Genomic DNA, 20652 nt, shown 5'->3' on the forward strand with positions numbered 1-20652 from the left:
CCGTATTTCCACACGCGCATGTTTATAGTTCTTGGAAGTCCATTGTCTCTTTTATGGACATTTTGATAGGCTTTGATGCTTTATAATTTAAAATACACACGCAGTTCACTTTAACATCGAGCTGGGATAGCTTAGTTTGGTGAAATGACTAGCTATGAGCTAGATGACCTGGGATCGATTCCGAATTGCGTGTCACCACGCCCAGATAAATTCTCAGGCCAACACAGTCTTGTGTAGTTTAGTGTTGTTTTACGCCTTATAAATACAGTTGGTTTTTATGGACTTCTTACTCCGTATCATTAAGGATCACACTCGATGTTAACAAGTACAGTTCATTTTAAAACTGCTTAGAGTGGGGGCATGCGGTAGCGTAGTTAGTTGAGGCACTATGCTAAAAGTCAGAAGGTCGCGGGTTCGAGTCCCGATGAAGTCTTTTTCAGTTGACCTAATCTTTCCAGCAGCACTATGGCTCTGGGGTCGACTCAACTTCTTAACAGACATGAGCATCAGGAATCTTCCTGCGGGTAAAGGACGGCCCGCGCGTAAGGCTGACAACATCACTGCCATCTGTGAGCCGATTGTCTAGAAAATGTGGGAGTCTCGACGTCTCACAATCCTATGGCCTGTTACAGGGGTAACTTTGTAGTTATCTTTTACTGCTTACAGTATTTTCAAAAATAAATATTCGTTTTAATTTCAATATTAGCTTACAGTTTTAAGACAGAATATTAATTGAGGGCATGTAAGGAGAAGACATGTATTTTGAAAGAAAGTGTATGTAATATGCTGTGCTGAAATACTGACTTTAGGGGAAAAAATCAGTGATGTGAATTTATAAGTAAACTGTAAGTACGAGAGTTTCCTACACGTCTAGTTCATGTTCTTCCAGACAATTATATTGTTCACTCAAAAAATAAAGTGAGAAAATTTTAAATGCCTCAGATTTGAATATTGATTACCAATATTATTTTCAGATCGACAGATGACTTTGATTTCCAGTTAAAACGTAAAACGAACCCTTATAGTTTATGGCAATTTCCTTAAGTACAATCAAAGTTTATGAGGGAAAAAATTTAAAAAGTAGTGAAGAGAAATTGTTGCTGTTCTGCAGCTCGTAAACGGAAAGAGTTTTATGCGGCGTATTTCTGAATGAAACTGAACACGAATTTTCAGTGATAAAGCATGAACCCCAAGCTATATATCTACTCTGTTTCTAGAATGATCAACTATTCTATTGTAACAAAATATTATTAATAAAATTACGTCCCATGTGATGTAGAGTAATTGTGTGAAGTATCAGATAAACTTTGGATTAGAATATGACGATTTATAAATCTTCACATTGTGAACACTTGTATGTAAATTTAATTATCAAAATGATCACCAAGGTTTCCTCACTCTTACGTTACCTCTAAATCAAAGGCAACATTGAATCTCTTTTGCTCCCGCGCTCTTCAATTCGCGTGCATAATCCCGTCTGCACACTGAGCGGCTAGATTTGCCATCATTTTTCGCTCCGTTTATTTTTTCTGCATTCAGGCCTTGCCATGGAAACTTAGTCAGCTTCAGAAATTACGGAAGAGGAATTTGTATGGCAAACAACAATATGCCAGGTTTAGGGCTTGCTGAAGACGACGCTGTGTAGACTTGAGACCGTGTCTGCTGCGACTGATGTGCGTTTCGAATGATCACGGACAGGAGAGTGCATAATGAGTCGTCCTACTGATAATTTCACTCTGATTTCTGATGGAAATTGTGTAGGATGCTTTTATCACAGGAATGATATCTTTCCCTTTGAACGGACTGATACATAATTTTCGGAAACTAGTCACTGGTCCCGTGTTTCTATGTTAAGCCGCATGTTAGGCTTTGAAACTGGAAGGCAGTTAGTCTGAAACCAAGTTCCTGCGTGTGTATCATATATTTTGTAATTCAAAATTGTAAGTCAGAAAACAGAGCAAATGTTCTACCATATTTCACAATTTCAAACTTCTTCAGAACTGTATTGAGTATCAAAATGTTTACTTGCCTTTACAACGGTTTCTCTGAGTGTCGGCCGCGAGCTTTGAGTTCAGTCCTGTAGAACTACTTATACTGCTGCACTGTTGTATTCCTTTGAAGAAGCATGGTTATTGGCTGCAGCATTATCCGATTCCATGTTTTGCTTTCCTATTTCACTGTGGGCTGAGAATCTGTCTAACTCTGGCTCTACAGCCCTTTGTTGGACCTTGGCCGCTTTTCCGGTTTCTTGATCTTTTACACAGTCGGTAGGACTCCTTGGACGAGGGATCATCCGGTCGCAAGGCCGCTACCTGCACACAGGACAGCAAAAACACAAAATACACGAAAACAAACCTCCATGCCTCAAGTGGGATTCGAAACTACGATCTCAGCGTTCGAGCGAACGAAGACAGTTCATGCCTTAGATCGCGCGGCCACTGTAATCGGCGTAGGCTAAGAATAGCTGAAGTAAATCAGAATGATTTTTTGATAAATTGGGATCATTTTAGTAATTTTCGTAAAGAAAATTTTGCGAAATTGGTAGACAATAACTTTGTGACACGACAAGACAAATTCAGTTCGAATATGTGACTTACTGTTTGTACATAGACCGGTAACACTGTGTTATACTAACGCCAGTAGGCAAGACGTGGGAAATAAAACTAAAAATAATCAGCACAACTGGACAGGTGCTACAACTCTCAAGAATAGTCTGTTAGTCAAGAGCCTAACACATTTCAGATCCCTGCATATGCAGCGACGAGGAATAGTTTTGTAATAGATATTAATATGTTCTCCCTTTCAATTTAGGCGTTTTTGCAACCACAGGAGCAACAAGCAAATACAAAGGCTGATTTCACAGACTTCATTTGAAATTCCTCTGCAGTTCGTATGGTTCCACGATATGAGATACCTATCAAAGGGAATATCTTGCACTATCATCAAAATATCCGTGCAATTTCCACACATGATTCCGAAGTGAGTTAACAACACCCTGAAATGTCATCACGGGTTAGATGTATCGCAGAAATGGGCAACTTTATTCGCCTAAATTTATATTCAGCACTAAACATCGACATGTGCTCATAAATCTGTATTTTTTCTTATTTTTTTATATAAATGCGATGCATAGATTCGTATACCGCGATAAATTGTAAGAAGCATACATGACCTTGCCGGTCATTGTAGCCGAGCGGTCTAAAGATCGCTCGGAAGCTGGGATCGTGGGTTCGAATCCAAAACAAGACATGGATGTTTGGTGTGTGTATGCGTTTATTCTGTGTTTATGTTGTCCTGTGTTAGGGAGAGGCCTTGCGATGAGCTGATCACCCGTCTAAGGAATCCTACCGTCTGTGAAAATGATCAGTGAACCTGAGAAATCAGCTCTGTGCTTCAAAGTTGGAGGGAGAGGAAAAAAAATGTAGTCTTAAAAGAGAAGAGTTTGCTGAATCACGAGGAAAATTATGAACTTCTTCTTCTTTAGTTAACTCAGGACGCAATGTTTGCTGTTCTTTGTCAGTTGTAATATTAATATTAGAGAAATGTGTTGTGATCATACTGCTCGGTCAGCCTGGAGCCGGGTAGAGTTCAGCGGGAGCCAGTGACCAGCATTTCATTTCAGTCACATGGGAGTGATGTGACATTTGGAAAAATCAGTATAGTAATCTGCAATGTTAGTAATACATAGGCTTGATCTTTGCCATCGACGAGGAAGTTCAAAAGTCATTACAAGGAACAGAAACCAACTGGGAGATCGATTGCTCTATAAAGCCTTTTTTTTCTTGAGCAGTAAAAGCAATAAACTTTGATTTCTTCAATTCACGTAAATTTAGTGCAGGTTGCTTTTGGTTCGGTTAGGTCTCCCAGTGGAAGTATATCAGGAAATTAATGCCGGAAATAGCTAGTGCCTGTCGCATCGAATTGGATCTTGGGTCAAGAGAGGGCAAGAACTGTTAATGCTAAAGCCTTTGAAGTTCACAAGGGATCCGACACAAAAAAACGAGTCTTAAACTGCTTGTCTTCGTAAAACGTTCTTCGTCTCTCATTACATAATAACGCTTTATTAAAGATTCTTATATTAAATTTCATCAATACTCCTTCGTCCAGAACAGAGCTTATGACATGGAACCTTAGTATTATTTTTTTATTGCTTGTGGGGTGGGAGTAAGTCCCTTGTACTGCGGCCACTTCTGGCCTATTGTACCAACCACAGATGATAGGTGAGGGTGATTGTGGAGCAATTGGTGGAATGAAGATTGGCAGGGGAAACCGAAGTACTCGGAGAAAACCTGCCCCAGCGTCACTTTTTCCACCACAAATCCCACTTGACCAGACCCCGGGCCGCCGCAGTGGGAAGCCAGCGACTAACCGCTTGATCTATGGCGCGGCCAATATTAGTATTAAATTAGCATACATAATTCATGAGCTCCTATAGTAATATTTTAAAATAATTTCAAGTATTTTTTAATATTTCCTTAATATATTCAACACTTTATAAATCTTGATATATGGTATATATTTTTATATATTATCTTTTATCTTATTTTGTATTCCAATTTTAATTGCAACACTTAATAACTTGAGGCAAATTTTATCTGTTAGTATATATTATGACAGGTAACACTGGTATGGATCCGAAAAATGTAGCAGGAATGAAAAATCGAATTGTAAAACATTAAAAGCGAGTATATTTGCTGTGTTGAAGGTTAACCTAATTCCTGTAGATATCTTTTGACATGAGATGGACAGGCTGATGTAGTGAAGATAATGTCCTGCTACGCATTATTGTCAAAGTTTTATAAAAAAGGGAAAAGGTGTTGTAAGTTCAACATTTTCCTCTATTATTATAAAAGAGACTGCATACGTTTCAAGGCAGCTTGTCGAATAACTCTGTAAAAGTCAACTCTGTTGCTTCTCTGCTACACGCCTGTGATTTGATCTCCCTTCAGTGTCGTGAAATTTATCATGCACATCATCATAGAAAATTTTGTCGAGCGCTGTTACACATGAATGCTAAAAAATTAACCATGACTTTATTAAACTTGTGTTTCTATCATGACTGTTCTTAATCAATATTTATTACCATAATATCGATATAAGACATAAACTGATTCCAATTATGAATTTCAATCTGTATGAATGCACGGGTCACCATTCAGGTGTATTTAGTAGCTATTGAACAACAAAATCTGTCGCACTCAAAATAGACACATATTTAGGTTTGTGGCAGAATGCAGTGAATGTGCCTTCAGTATGAACATGATCTATTCCCTTCTTAATAATATCACCGAAACCATTCTACCAAACGCATACAGCATTCAGACTAAGGATGTTAGTTGTAATACTAGGCCCATGCTAATGGTTTATGAATATTATCAGCTACGATTATTAAAAACAGACAATAGAATAGCAATGTGGATTTATCATTCTGAAAATTGTACATAGTTTAAGATAATTTAGTTCACACAATGAGATGTATAATTGTTTAAATATACATTCCTTTAACTACACGATTTTTGCAATTCTCATGCGGGAAATTCCAGATACAAAATATGCAATAAATGTTCTGTATAATAAATCTTTGGTTGAATATCTAAGTGCAAGAAAGTCATTGTATTCGTTGTGTCGCTCTAGATAAACTCTGAAGTGTGCGGCCTTCTAGTAAATTCAAGAGCTAGATGGGTGAGACAGCACATATGGGAAAAATAGCAGCATTTTATTGGAAAAACAAAAGAAATGGGATCAGATCGAAGAAACCATATTAAAATGAATGTTACAGAAATACTGTGAGGACATAAACTGGATTCATCTACTTGAGGATAGGGTCAGATTCAGAGAAGCTTCCCTGAATATGGTAATGAATATTAGAGTTACACAGGAGTAGAGGAGTTTTCAACAGCCAAGCAACTCTTAGATTTTCAAAAAAGACCCTGCAGAGTGTGGACTTCCTTACAGTCTCTGCACAATTAGGAAGGCATTTAATGCTAAGAATAGGCTATAGTCAGGAGCTGGAAGGAAGTCTAGAGGGGACCTAAGACGTGATCTTTCATATCGTAATTAATTTTTACGTAGACCGCCATCTATGAAGAGGCATGCTGCATATCAATCAACAAAGATTAAACCGAGCGCCGTGATAGTGCGGCAACTTGTCTGGTCGTGTTGTTCGACAGATAGTCTGAGCTTGTGTGCTAGGCGACGGATGTATATTGTTTTTATTTAGTCATCCACTGAGAAGTCTCACTTCAGAATTTAAGAGCACCATGTTACACTAAATTTGGAAATACCGAATGTAATAATAATCACAGTTAATACAGTGTAAAGAAGTGTATACCGGTAATTAACAAATGCCATACAAGTTTTAAATTATATATTTAAGACTGTAAGTTCTTGTCAAAACGCAAGTATCAAAGATTATAAATAAAGGTTTTAGATACAATTTATGCCTGGTTACCCATGGACTATGTGCAATTTCTGTATAAGTAGAAATAACAAAGCCCATCATCCATAGAGGAAATTTAATTATTCATACAGTCTACTACATCTTTACACCTGTAATTACATATATGTACTATTTACTGTTTGTTGCATTTTGTACAGATGTACAACATCCGGCCAAAATTATTACGTAGGCCAAAGAAATTACGTACAAGTTTCTTTAAATGTCTGTTACAATGGTGGGTTCATTACACGTGTACCAAAATCATGTTTAGCATTACTCACTGTCTCAGATGTTTGATAACACGGCTTAGAAGTAGTGGTGGCAGTAGTAGCAGTGGTGGTAGTAATGGTGGTAGCGGTAGTGGTAGTAGAAATACTAGTAGTATTAATAAGGAAGGTAAAAGGTAAAGCTATCATTGTAACAGGCCGTGAAGGTTCATAGGGTTGTGAGACGTCGAGGCTCTCACATTTTCTAGAAAATCAGTTCACAGTTGTTAGGTAAGCCTTACGCACCAGCCACGCTTAACATCCAGGAAGATTACTGATACTAATTTCTGTGGGAGGTTGAGTCGACCCGAGGGCCATAGTGTGCCAGGAAAGATTAGGTCAATTGAAAAATCCAGTGACCTCATCGGGAATCCAACCAGCAACCTTCCGGCTTGTAGCATAGTTGCATAGTTCCTCAACCACCTACGCTACCGCGTGCCCCCAGTAATAATATTAATAACAGTAATAGTAGACATTTTCGATGTGTGCATTTAACTGAACAATTTTTCATTTTCACTACAGAAGGTGTAAAAACTGCAGAAATCTAAAGCTTCCATAGTACACCAGTTAGTATTCGCTATCGATGTTATAGAATAAATCAAACATTTCGTGATTGTTCTGCGTAAATAAAAATCTAGGAACCCAACATGTCTAATTGTAACAACAGTAAAGTGGCATGATGTACTTGCTCATGGGCCAGTGTAATGCAAGCTTGGAGCTAGGGATCCTCGTGATAAGACGTGGAAGAAAACGACAAGATAAATACAACATGTAAGCACATGGACTGTCTTAGAATTCATGAGATTCTTCGGTATGCCGCTTCTCTAAAATATGGCATATTTTAAATATACATCATGATGCAAGGAATACCGAAAGCCGAAAATCGTAACATTTGCCACCAGGCAGGAGCCAAATTTCCCCCAAGTTTGGATTGTTCCTTTAGCCATTAATCTCGTAATTTCCATGATATAGTAATAGATGGTGCACAGTAGGCAGCACGTTTGTGCCTTCTGGGTACAGAACTAGAGAAGGTGCACTGTACGTGGTTGAGCTCCTCGTTCCTTCGTTCATATGTATAGGCAAACATCACGTACCTTCTTTTGTGAATGGACGTTTAACATATCTTGTCACAAGCCTAATTATTGCTAAAACTTTGGATAAAAATATACTTTGGGATTATATCCGCAAATTAAAACGAATCAACAGTAATTTGGAAATTCGTCACTAAGAATATAGAGGTAGAGTTGACCTTCTGTTTAAGCGCTAGGGCATAAAGCCGTGGAGGTAAAAGTCCATATACTCTAGATTAAGAATAGGCACTTTTTGGGGGGGGGGAAGCCGGAATGGTCTATTTCGAAGATATCGTGGGCCACAGATCTTCCAGAGAAAAGATATCTACTTCCAAAATTGTTAACCTACTGTAAATTGTTCTCGGTGACAGAACTTGCTGATAAAACATTTAAATAATTACATTATTAATACATAATTCATTATGACTGGATATCCTAAATCCCGAATGGTGTTCCCAAGACGTTAAGGTACCCATGAAAGCAAATCTGAAGTAGGTTCCACTCGATTTTCTCATACCAATTTGGACACGGAAATTTGAATTTATTTTACACATACACATAGAAATATAATATTATGTGTGTATATACAGGGTGTAAATCAAAGGTGCGAATTTAGCCATGAATTCCACATAACAAAACAGAAAAAATATCTATATCAACACGTGTCCGAAAACATTTAATTTGTGGGTTGTAGCTCAAAGAATGCATTTATAATAAGTGCTCAAAACGTTCACCATAAAATTCAATGCACGTCTCGACACTTCTCATACTACTAGATTGTCACGTCCATTGAAATATATCTGGGTAGTTGAGTGTAGTCTGACAGGCATCCTTATTGAGATCGAGTGCCCCTTCGTTTTAAACAGGAGCTGCCTTCACAAGGGTTTTAGGTGTCCCCGCAGGTAAAAATCCAGAGGATTCAAATCTGGCGAGTGTGGAAGACATGCAATGGGTCCTGCTGGAAATTGAACCCAGGCCATTCAGTCTGTAGCCAGTCACCTCACTAACTGTTCTACCTGCCAGTAGCTTTGGCAGATCGTATAGAGGAAATCTCGGCACGAAAGAGGAACATAGACTAAAAGTAGTAACTCTGAATTGTTTCTAACATCGTCTTCCACAGCAATGTTTCATCCACGTTGTTTGTTTTATCCCAGGGGAAAAAGAAAAAGACGGGATGGTATTGAGGGAGTGGCGTCAGGATAATGTGAAAAATGTAAATAAACGCCCTTTCTTGTATTATTCTCATTTACGAGATTCCCATCACCAACTACTACTGCTGGTGGGCACATGGCATCGTGCTTGTGTTTAGTTTCCTCAAACCAGGTTCTTTGTATTATCCCTGCCTTCATGTGACTGATACATCAAAAGGGGCTGTATGTTATGCTCTAGCAGTGGATTAAATATAGGCCCAATATATCTAGACTGAAGATTAAATAGGGGATATATCTGTAGACGAAATTTATGTATGGTACGTATATTAAAAAAATATCAGCTTTTAAAACCCTATATTCTGAACACCGTTCATGTTTATTGGCATGGGGTTTCCTCCAACAGAAAAACTTTGTTCTGTTAACTCAGTCGTTGTGATGTCCTTTGCTGCCATTGCAGATATCTATCGATATGGCGGCTCTGCTTCTACCGTAGCACTGATGATTTATTTAAGAAAAATGCATTGTTGGCCAGAAAGAAATAACAGAGCCTTTCCAGTGTGCAGATTGTTTTCTCAAATGCTAGGATCGAATGGGGTCGAATAAGATGTAGTAAGCTTGTTCACATGGGAGGCATGTTGAAGGAAGCAACCATATCCCAAGGTACATTCCATTGCGATCATGTCCTAAGGTATATTTCATTGGTATAGAGGAATTCAGGTAATCCACGATAACCCAAGTCAAGATAGCAGGTCCCTGACAGTTATTATATGCAGAATAGTTTACCGATGTATTGTGAAGTTCAAAACCGTGGGCAGAGATTGAAACTAAAGAACAGTTCGATGTTGTTGATGTACTCGGCTTGTGTGGAAGTTAACGTTTTGTGGCCCATTGTTTGGCCGTTTGGTGGTAACGTTTCCATTGCAGATCTTCCATAGAACTGTTTATTAGGAAGAGTTTTTCATATGTCCCTCTTGGCTAGGATATTGAATAATATTGTAAAACTGCTATTTAGAATGGCCGTCGTGTGTTGATTTATACTGACTGTAGGTAAAGGTAAAGGTAAACGTGACCCTGTGCTTAACTAAGCACCACGCTAAGAAGACGTATGGGGTAGTGGCGATATAGCTCCACCATTCTTGACCTCGGCACTAGATGAAGATGAGTTCTCAGATTCACGTCCCTGCTGCTTTAGCCCCGGGAAAGGAACCTCTGATATCCTTTGGATAGAAGGCTGGGTGGGTCCCAAAACCAATCTGGATGCTATGAAGAAGAGAAAAATCTTGCCCCTGCAGAGAATCGAACCCAGAGCGATACTCAAAATCTTCATAAAATTCAGAATATTTTTACACAATTCAACATTTAGGGCTCCATTATATATCATCTGTGGAGTCCTTTTAAAATAACTGTAGGACACATGCCTAATTTCGTGGCGCATTCAGAATATTGTAACACGAGATTGAGTAGGCGTACCCCATAAAAATTATCAATAAGGAAGTAGTAATTTGAGCCCACCTCCCTTATTTAAGAAAAAAAGGAGGCTTATGAGCTTACCTTGCTGTCTGTATGTCTGTATGTGTCCCCCACCTCCCCACAACTTTTGATTATCTGCTCTAGGGGAGCAGCCCTAAGGAAGGAGACCAGTATGACGTTGCGATACGGTGCTATTCTCGAGGGCGACTGTAGATGTCACAGGCACGCCCCATCAGAGAAAAATAAATGGTGGTACACCTGTAGTTTATTCGAGACAAACAGCGTTAAGAAAGGAGCAGTGTGACAAGACGCCTGGAAGCCTTTTTGTTGACTCTAGACTTAGAAAGCGAACACTGCACATATTTAAAATTATGTCATATGATTAAGAGACACTCATTTCAGTGCACACTGACTGGAAGTGATGGCGAAGGAAAGAATCTCTGCTGGGAATTGAGCCCTGGTTCAGTCTGTAGCCAGTCACTTCATTAACCGAAAGTACACTCTGAAAAAGTGATATAACTTACTTTCTAATCTAAAAGGAGAATGGATAAATCATGCAGGTACCATTCTGTACAAGAATATTCAGAATATTTTTGACTGCAAGAAGAAATACAGTATTCTTTGAGACTAGGCTAGGATAACTAGATATTCTATCGTTTCTGAGAGAATCCTAGATGTTTCTGAAGCCTTGATAAGTCTTTGTGGGACTTTGAGTTGTTATTAGTTTCCATTTATTATATTATTTACAAAGCACTATAAAANATCGTTATTAGTTTCCAATGTTATATTTTAGCGTCCTGTTGCACTGATTTAAGTTCATGATTTGTTTAATCCGTCTTGCAGTGCGTACACTNATGAAGTGGATGGCGATAATGTTTGCAGCACTGGTGCTGGTCACTCTAGCTATGGCTGAAGGTGAAATATGGGAGGAGGATGACCATGAGGTACTGATCCGCAGCGAGAGGGGAGCTAAGAAGAGAGGTGAGATATTAGTTCAACTAGGAGCTCTTACTGTACATGTAGTAAAAGGTAAAGGTAGCATTGGCCCTGTGTCTAATTAAGTACAACGTCTTGAAGATATAGGGGAGTGGAGATATAGCACCATCCTTCCTGACCTCAGTGCTAGCTGGAGGTTAGTGTTCAGCTTCCTGCCCCAGCCACTTTATCTCCAAGGAAAGATCCCCCTTGGCATCCATTGGATTGGAGGCTGAGTGGTCCCCAGAGTCAGTTTGAACACTGTGAGGTATAGAAATTCTTGCTCCTCCCAGAAATCGAACCTCATCCATCCTGTAGCCTGTAGCTATACCAACTGAGCTATCCTTTCTCACTGTACACATAATTGAAAGTTTAACTGATTTCTGCTACTTATTCACTTGCTAAAAGGTGGAGAGAGCTATCGCTGTAACAGGCTGTTGGAAGCCCATAGGGTTGTAAGACGTTGAGACTCCAACATTTTCTAGACACTCAGCTCACAGATGGCAGTAAGCTTGTCAACATTATGTACTGGCCACCCTTTACCTCTAGGAAGATCCCTGGTGCTCATTTCTGTTAGAGGCTGAGCCAACCGCAGGGCCATAGTGCAGCCGGAAGGTACAGAGCAATTGAAAAATCGAGTGACCTTATCAGGAATCGAACCTGCGACCTTCCAGCTTGTAGCAAAGTGCCTTAACCAACTACACTATTGCATGCCCCTTAATTCATTTACTACCAGTGCAAAATTTCAGAATTAATTGAAGAACAAGTAGCTGTGTTAGAAATTATATATTTATTTATTTGGCACTGTACCTATAAGTCAGTCACAGCTGTTTTTCATGCTGGTGGAATGTAATATTATTCAGCTTTTATGCCCATACCAGTGACAAAAGTTGCATTGTAGATATAAGAGTAGTTCTTACATGGCTGAATGGGACATACATAAAGCATACATTTTTCACAAAATTAAACATACACATTTTAAATTGTTTTAAACCCAGTTTACCTCAATCTCAACTAGCTAACTAGCCCATGAAAACTGAACAGCATCGCTAAGAGCACATCACTGGTCACAGAGTCACAGAGTCAGTTAAATCCATTTCACATACACATAGCATAATCCTCTTTAATTATTTTCAGTATTTATCTCTGAGCTCCTCAATCTGTAAAAGGGAGGTAATGCTTATATCAAAAGTAAAGCGTTAAAAACTATCGATTACAACTAATTCAGTGAAACAGAGTCCTTCTTCAGAAGCTGATAGTCATTTAGACAATGAAAGAATTCCCCCTTCCCTTTATGGGACTTGAAGATTAATTGCCATTTTCACAAGACCAAGTCCTAAGCAGATTTGTTAACTCAGCATTCCAAGGAGAAAAGAAGTGGTTTACTTTCAGGTTTGCATAACTCTAGTAAGCATTATTTAATTTCTGCTTATGTTTACGTACCTCATCAAGGAGAAGACTGCAGATGTTTAAAAATGCCTGTCTACCATACCCCAAACGTTTTAATACTTGGTCAAGTGCCCCCAGTAATTACTGGATCTGTTCTAAAGTTTTGGACATGATGGAAAAGCATCTGTTTGTCTCTCTGTGTACTTGCTTACTGTTAGAATATTTGGAATATGGGAGCTGCTGTTTGAGCAACAGGGCTATAATGTGCAGACTTCAGTCTCCATGCAAGAAGCACAATGAACTATAATTTCTGGAGAAAGTTTACTTATCCCATTCAATCTTCCAAGTGCAACACAGGGAAGTAGAGAGCAGATGCAGAAAAATATGCAATTTTTCCACAAACTTCTTGTTCAAAAAAGAACTTGACACTAAATGAATATATTTTAAATTTCAGAATTTCAGAAAGTGTTAATAAATTCCTAAGAAATATTTTTTTAAATATGTCGGTATTGTTCAAAATTTTATTTTCTGTAAACATATATACAACTAGCTGCCTATGGTTTCCTTGAACAGGGGCCCCACAAGCCTAACCTGAATACAACTGAACTCACTTGCAGCAGACTGGAGATAACAGAATAAGACATTTCACAACCCAGCATGAAATTTATATACAGTATGTTCTGTACACTGTGTTTTATTTCAAATAAAATATATTAATATATTAAAATTTCTCATACACTAATTCTAGCACAAATCATTGAAGTAGGAGAACTGCTCTTTGTTCTGCTCTGATTTTTATAACATATTAAAACTCATTTTTCTGACATGTCTTAAACACATATTCCTGTACCTTTTTTCCCACTATTCACTACATTATAGTAAGCATTGAGCAAGATAAGCGGGGAGAAATACTTATTTATGCAGAATAATTTTACACTATAACATCTACCCACCATTGATGAATGTTCCAATTGTTGCCAAGAACCTAGAAGCAAAATTCTACAGATACATACAGGCTTGCATTAAATTTGATTTATATTACCTGCAGTTCATCTTGTTAAGGTGGGGCAACCTCTAGCAGCATGATGTTCATACAAAGATTAATAAAGATTGATCAGTCACTTCAAAAGCCACTGTTGGGAACATACACACTGGAGGACGAATGTATGAATATGATGATATTGTGACGAGTTATCTTACATCCATCACCAAGCAACGGTTACAATGGAAATTGTGGAGATCCCACAGCGACAAATCATAGTGATGAATCAAAAGCCACTGTTGGGAACATACACACTGGAGGACGAATGTATGAATATGATGATATTGTGACGAGTTATCTTACATCCATCACCAAGCAACGGTTACAATGGAAATTGTGGAGATCCCACAGCGACAAATCATAGTGATGAATTGCCGTTGAGTAACAGCGGATGAGACGAAACACATTACCTATCTATAAAGAACGTTCCCAAAGCAACGGATTGCCGAACATGTGAGATCGAACCTTGGCGAGGGGGGTCCTCTACTGAGTCCACAGAACACCTACATAAGCCGAAAGCCACAGACAGCAACAAACACAGTTGGAACCTAGTCACCATACTATACAGTTGAAAGAAAGCCACCACAGAATACAGTTGAAGTGATAATAATTGTACGGTGTGTAAGAGTGAATGTCCAATAAAGTTTTGCTAAATCCGAGACCCACGTAAAGTTAAAAAAAAAAAAACTTTAAAAAGTTTTAACACCAAGAAGGCTGCTGTGAATGTGAAAGGTTGAACATTGCGTATATTGTGCATTTCAGACATCACATGTGTATCTATATAATTAACATCTATTGTAACAATAGTTTCCGAAAGTATTGATGCCCTCTGAGGATGATCCGTAGGGATCGAAACATGTAAGGGTGATAAGTCCTCAAGTGATAAAACTTAAATAGTCACATTAGATGGTATTATTTTTGCCTTTGTATTTGCCACGTAAAGTTATTTGTTGCGTGACATACCCAACAGGTGACAATATCATAATCATATTTTTCCGTACAAAATTATGAGAGCAGATGAAAATTAAAGTTTGCATGACACATCCCACACACTACCACACACTTTGTTGGATACACATCACATCACCATACAGATGGATGTATGGCAAACAATAAAGGAATTTCTGTATAACCAACAGTAGAAACGAAGGCCTTTATTACATTCTTCTGTATACTTTACAAGACTTCTTAACTTATTTCAAAACTTGTTTTAACCATTTACTGTTAGTATCCACAACTTATTTTAAATTTTTAAATATTTGGTCTTAATTTAACTACTGTGAGTCCCTTTATGATACTATAGTAACAACATTTGCTCAGCAACAGCATATAAAGTAATTCATTTGTACCGTCAGGTGTTAGTGGCCAGACATGGGGTTTCATTGATAATTTGATTTGAACATTCATAACTCGTGATTACAAGCAACCATAATCATTTCACTAGTTTACACATTCCTAAGATCACTGTAACTACAGCACACATAAAATCTTCCATGCCTTCATTAGTTGTTGCTAGGTAACAGCTCTCAGTAATGGATATTCCTCTCCTTTCATGCTTATGTCATTGCTGGCTGGCTGCCATCTCACAATTGACTAACTTCAGAGCCAGAGTTACTTTAAGATGGTGGTTTACCACCAATCAGTTTGTCTTGGCGCTAAGCTTCTCGTGCATGCGTTTCCATCGCCACAGACGTGTATTTACTGTGTCATTGTCCAGCACTGAACACATCTACACATTCCACTATTCTGGCTTTTCAGCTATCATGTCAGAATGCTTATTTATGTACATAGATATGAAATTGTCTCTACTGGCTAAGGTGAGAAATTGAACAGTAATTATTTCAAGAACTCACTGGAAAAACACGAAGTTTTCTAATGAAGAGTATATTACAACCCGAAAGATAACTTTTCATAAATATTTTCTATAATAATGTCTTATACATTTTCTTATAAATTTGTATAATCTGAAACTTCATATATTTAATTTATAGTTGCATGCTTTTAAATTAGTAATCAAATCTACAATCAGCTATTGTTCATTTGGGCCACTGAAGAGGGAAGAAATCCTTTCCTCCTTTTACACTCATCTAACGTCCATATTATAACTTGGCTTTATATTATAACCTCTGATAAAACTGATGTTTTTTCTAAGAGAGCATTGATCACATTTTGTGTTATTTCAGACCCTTGTCGCTATGTGAAGGGCACGTGGTCAGACTGTGATCCAAAGACAAACATGAGGTCTCGTATTCTCACCCTGAAGAAAGGAGACCAAAACACTTGTGAGCAGACAAAAACAATCCAGAAGAAGTGCAAGAAAGGTAATGTTCCTATACTTCTTCCTTTTTTATCCTTGTTCTGAATGTCTCTGAGTGTTATTTTGAGCATGTTTGTTACAATCAGACCATTCATTACATGTCTACATATATCATTGTAACATAAGCAGAAGATATTGTATTGAACTCAAGAGCCTGTGTCACATGATGAGAGGTCATAGCAAGGTAGAAATGGACTGTATAAAAAAGATAAGCATATGATATCAATTACATCCTATATGCAAGTGTCTTCTGCCCCATAATAACTTTTAAACCAACTGATGGGTTACTGCAAAATTTGGCATCAGTATCATACCACTACAGACCATCTAATCTTTGTACTTCCTCTAAACTTTTGACATCAGTAATGCCACCATGGCGGCCATATAACATTCTCAGATGGAATAAAAAACAACCACACTTAGTGCAGGGTCCTAGTATTTTGTATAATAATAACACTTTGAAAAGCAATGTTGATGTAATTTTTATACAGTATAAACACCAATATAACAGCAATGCAGCCTGCATTTAATTTTTGGTGTGATGGTGATTCTTATTGTATTATTGGAATTAGGGGGCAGGTGGTAGCATAGTTGGTTGAGGCACTATGTTACAAGCCAGAAGGTCATGGGTTCATTTCCCAATGAGGTCTTCAAACTTTTTAATAGTTTACTTGATCCTTCCAGCTGCATTGTGGCCCTGGGGTGACTCAGCCTCTGACAGAAATGAGTACCAGGGATCCTCCTGGCGATAAAGGGTGGCCAGCATGTTGTTGAGAATCTAGTAATGTAAAAATGTTCAAGTTGGTAATAGTGATCTATATTAATTTGTTTTTGTTTTGTATTATATAAAAAAGTTTCTTCTCATCCAATATGGCTGTTAAGTGATATGTAAGCACAACACAAAGAAAATCAACAGGTTATGGGCCCAGATTTGCTCAAAAATTAAAAAAAGGAAAGCAAAAAAAAGGAGAAGACAGAAGAAGAATAATGAAAAATGGCAACCACAGAGACAGAAGAGGTAACTTATCTGCCAAAACTGAAGGACACTGACTTATTTCCACTGTGGGATTTTGAAATCAAGATTCTGATGCGTGCAAAAGAACTGATAAACATTACTGATGGCAGGGACCTGTTAAGTGACCAAGGAAGAGACAAAGAAAATACAGTAGAACTTGGTTATAACGTCATCAAAGGGACCTAAAAATAGTGTCGTTATAAACGAATGTCGTTGTAACCGAAATGGGCACTTCCACAGTAGCCTTATGTTAGTCACGTAAAAATCTACCAAAAACCGAGTTAAAATGTTGCATTTTTTAGTGAAATACGTAGTTAAGTACAGANAGACAAGGTGTTGCAGAAACCGATGTTGCTATAACCAAGTTTTACTGTATAAGGAAATGGAAGATGCGAGATGCAAAGTGCCAATATTACATAGTGAGAACAATAGAGAAACATGTGAAGACCCACATCGTGACATGCACAACCACGAAAGAAATGTATGACATCAGCGAGATACCTCTCAAGAGAAGTGCCTTGTGCTACAAGACTTCTACAACTTCATGACAAAACTAAGTATATGATGACGAATATAAGTCATGTGCAGAACATTGCCTTCAAGCTTCGTCAACTGAACCAAAATGTTGATGAAAACATGATCCTGACAAAAATAACAACGATTCTGCCAGAAGACTACAAACACTTCAGCACCACCTGGGACTCAACAATGACCATGGACAGAACCCTTGACAACCTGGTGGCCAGATTGATGTTGGAAGAAGTGAAGTGCAAGATGGCGACTAAAGAAGAGGAAAGCACAGCTTTTAAGACAGTAACTAAAACAAAAAGTAAAACCCCTTTCAAGTGTTTCAATTGTAATCAAATAGGTCATGCCCAGCTCAACTGCCCAACAAAGGTAAGAGAAATTGCTCTATCTGTAAAAGGAATAATCACTCTGAAAAGGACTGTTACTCTAGAAATAAGGACAGTGATACGAGAAAACAATGTCCAGTATGTAAGAAAATAAACCATGCTGAAAAGGACTGTTATTTTAAAGATGGGAATATAAGGAGCAAGGTCAATTTTCTAGCTGAAGCAGCAGAAACCCACGTGAGTGATGAAAGTGAAAAGACAAAATGTATGTAGTGGATAGTGGTAGCACATGTCATATGATAAATGTGAAGACTGATTTGATACATACTAAGCTGTATACTCAATGTATAAAGGTAGCAAAGAAAAATCAAAGTATGACTGCAAAAGAAATAGGCAATTTGGAATTTAAAGAGTGTAGTTTGAAAAACGTTTCATATGTTCCAGAACTCAGCAAAAACCTTCTGTCAGTGCACTGTATTACAGAAAATGATGGAGAAGTGCTGTTTACAAAAGAGAAAGTCCAGATACTCAAGGACAAAAATGTTGTAATCGAAGGAAAAAAGGATGAAAATGGATTGTTTGTAATTAACTTTAGCGTGAGGAATGAAGATATGATGACTCAGCAAGATATGTGTAGAGTGTCATAGAATGCTAGGTCACATAAGTTACGCGAATCTTAAGAAACTACAAGAGATATGCCAAGGGACACCAGAAAGTGTGAGCAAGTGTAAAAATTTTGATATATGTTCAGTTTGTATGCAGGCCATACAGGTGAGACTCCCATTTGATACAGAAAGAGGTAGGGCTGGAAAGCCATTAGAGATAATTCATAGTGACGTGTGTGGACCAATTGATCCCACCACTTATGACAATAAGCAATATTTCCTTACATGTGTGGATGACTATACACATTTTTGTAAGATATACGTGTTAGAAAATAAGAGTGAAGTGTATACCTTTTTGAAGGAATATGTAAATGAAGCTGAATGTCACTTCAATACAAGAGTGAGAAGAATAAGATGCGACAATGGAAGGGAATATAAGAACAACGCCTTGAGAGAATGATGTAAGAACAAGGGGATTGTACTGGAATTTACTACACCATATTCGCCACAGCTAAACGGCACTGCCGAAAGGATGAACCATACCATTGTGGAAAAGGCAAGAGCATTGATTTTCACTCAGGTTTAAGTAAGAGAATGGGGGGTGAAGCTGTACTCACTTCTGCATACCTGCTAAACATAAGTCCAACACTGACAGTGAATGGAACACCAGCAGAAAATTGGTATGGTAAAAGACCATATATGGCTGGATTGAAGATTTTTGGTTCAGAAGTGTATACTAAAATTCTGGGACCATTGAAAAAGTTGGACAGTCATAACAAGAAAGGAATATTCGTTGGATAAAACACAAATGGCTACAGAATATGGGATCAAAATACTGAAAGGACCTATGTCTCCAGAGATGTGACATTCACAGGTAAACCTGTGACAACAAATAAACACAAGGAAATGGAAAGAGTGACGGATTCAGAAGACAAGCCAAATACTCCAGATCAGGAAGAGAGCGAAATGCAGCAAGAACCCGAAGCTGACAACAATGAAGAAGAACCAACAGACACTGAAAAAATGGAAAATGCTGACCACAAGGATAATGGAAGGAAAAACAATGGACAAAACGAACATGGATATGCATTGAGACCAAGAAGAAGCATTCAAATGCACCCAAATTACCGAGACTAGCACACAGAGATTCAGAAGGAGGGTATGCTCACCTATACATAAGACGAGTGCATGGCGAGCAAAGACAGCGAAAAGTGGAAGAAAGCCATTAAAGAGGAAAANATACAAATACTCCAGATCAGGAAGAGAGCGAAATGCAGCAAGAACCCAAAGCTGACAACAATGAAGAAGAACCAACAGATACTGAAGAAAATGAAAATGCTGACCACAAGGATAATGGAAGGAAAAACAATGGACAAAACGAACATGGATATGCATTGAGACCAAGAAGAAACATTCAAATGCACCCAAATTACCGAGACTAGCACACAGAGATTCAGAAGGAGGGTATGCTCACCTATACATAAGACGAGTGCATGGCGAGCAAAGACAGCGAAAAGTGGAAGAAAGCCATTAAAGAGGAAAAGGATTCGCTCTACCAAAACAAAACTTGGATATATGTAAACAGAGAGAAAGCAATGGGCAAGAAAATTCTGACCAGTAAATGGGTTTTCAAAATAAAGGATGATGGAAGACACAAAGCCAGACTGGTTGTGAGAGGATGTCAACAAAATGAAGGGGAAATAGATTTCAAGCATACCTTTAGCCCAGTTGTTGACATGAATTCTCTTAGAGTACTGTTTGCCATAGCAGCACGTAAGAATATGAACACGCAAACTTTTGATGTGAAGACTGCCTTCCTGTATGGAGACCTTGAGGAGGAAAACTACATGGAGATACCAGAAGGATACAAGAACACTGGCAAGATATGTCTCCTGAAAAAGGCATTATATGGCCTAAGACAAGCACCATCGAAATGGAACAAGAAGTTGACAACCTTTCTGAAAGAAGAAGGTCTAAACCAACTAAAATCTGACCAATGCTTTTTTAAGAATGATGCCAATAATTTGTTCATGGCCGTTCATGTGGATGACGGGATAAT

The 20652-nt window shown here is 38.2% G+C and overlaps 1 protein-coding gene across 1 annotated transcript in view; it reads left to right on the plus strand.

Annotated features, from left to right (window-relative positions):
- Window positions 1-20652, plus strand: part of LOC111863502 — a 93065-nt gene that overhangs the window by 58785 nt on the left and 13628 nt on the right. Inside the window, exons 2-3 of the mRNA XM_023849855.2 lie at window positions 11251-11377; window positions 15986-16123. Coding sequence (XP_023705623.1) covers window positions 11251-11377; window positions 15986-16123 — 265 coding nt within the window. The remainder of the gene's footprint in view (window positions 1-11250; window positions 11378-15985; window positions 16124-20652) is intronic.

The sequence above is a fragment of the Cryptotermes secundus genome, unplaced genomic scaffold, assembly GCF_002891405.2.
Source record: "Cryptotermes secundus unplaced genomic scaffold, Csec_1.0 scaffold63, whole genome shotgun sequence".
In the NCBI taxonomy this organism is placed as follows: domain Eukaryota; kingdom Metazoa; phylum Arthropoda; class Insecta; order Blattodea; family Kalotermitidae; genus Cryptotermes; species Cryptotermes secundus.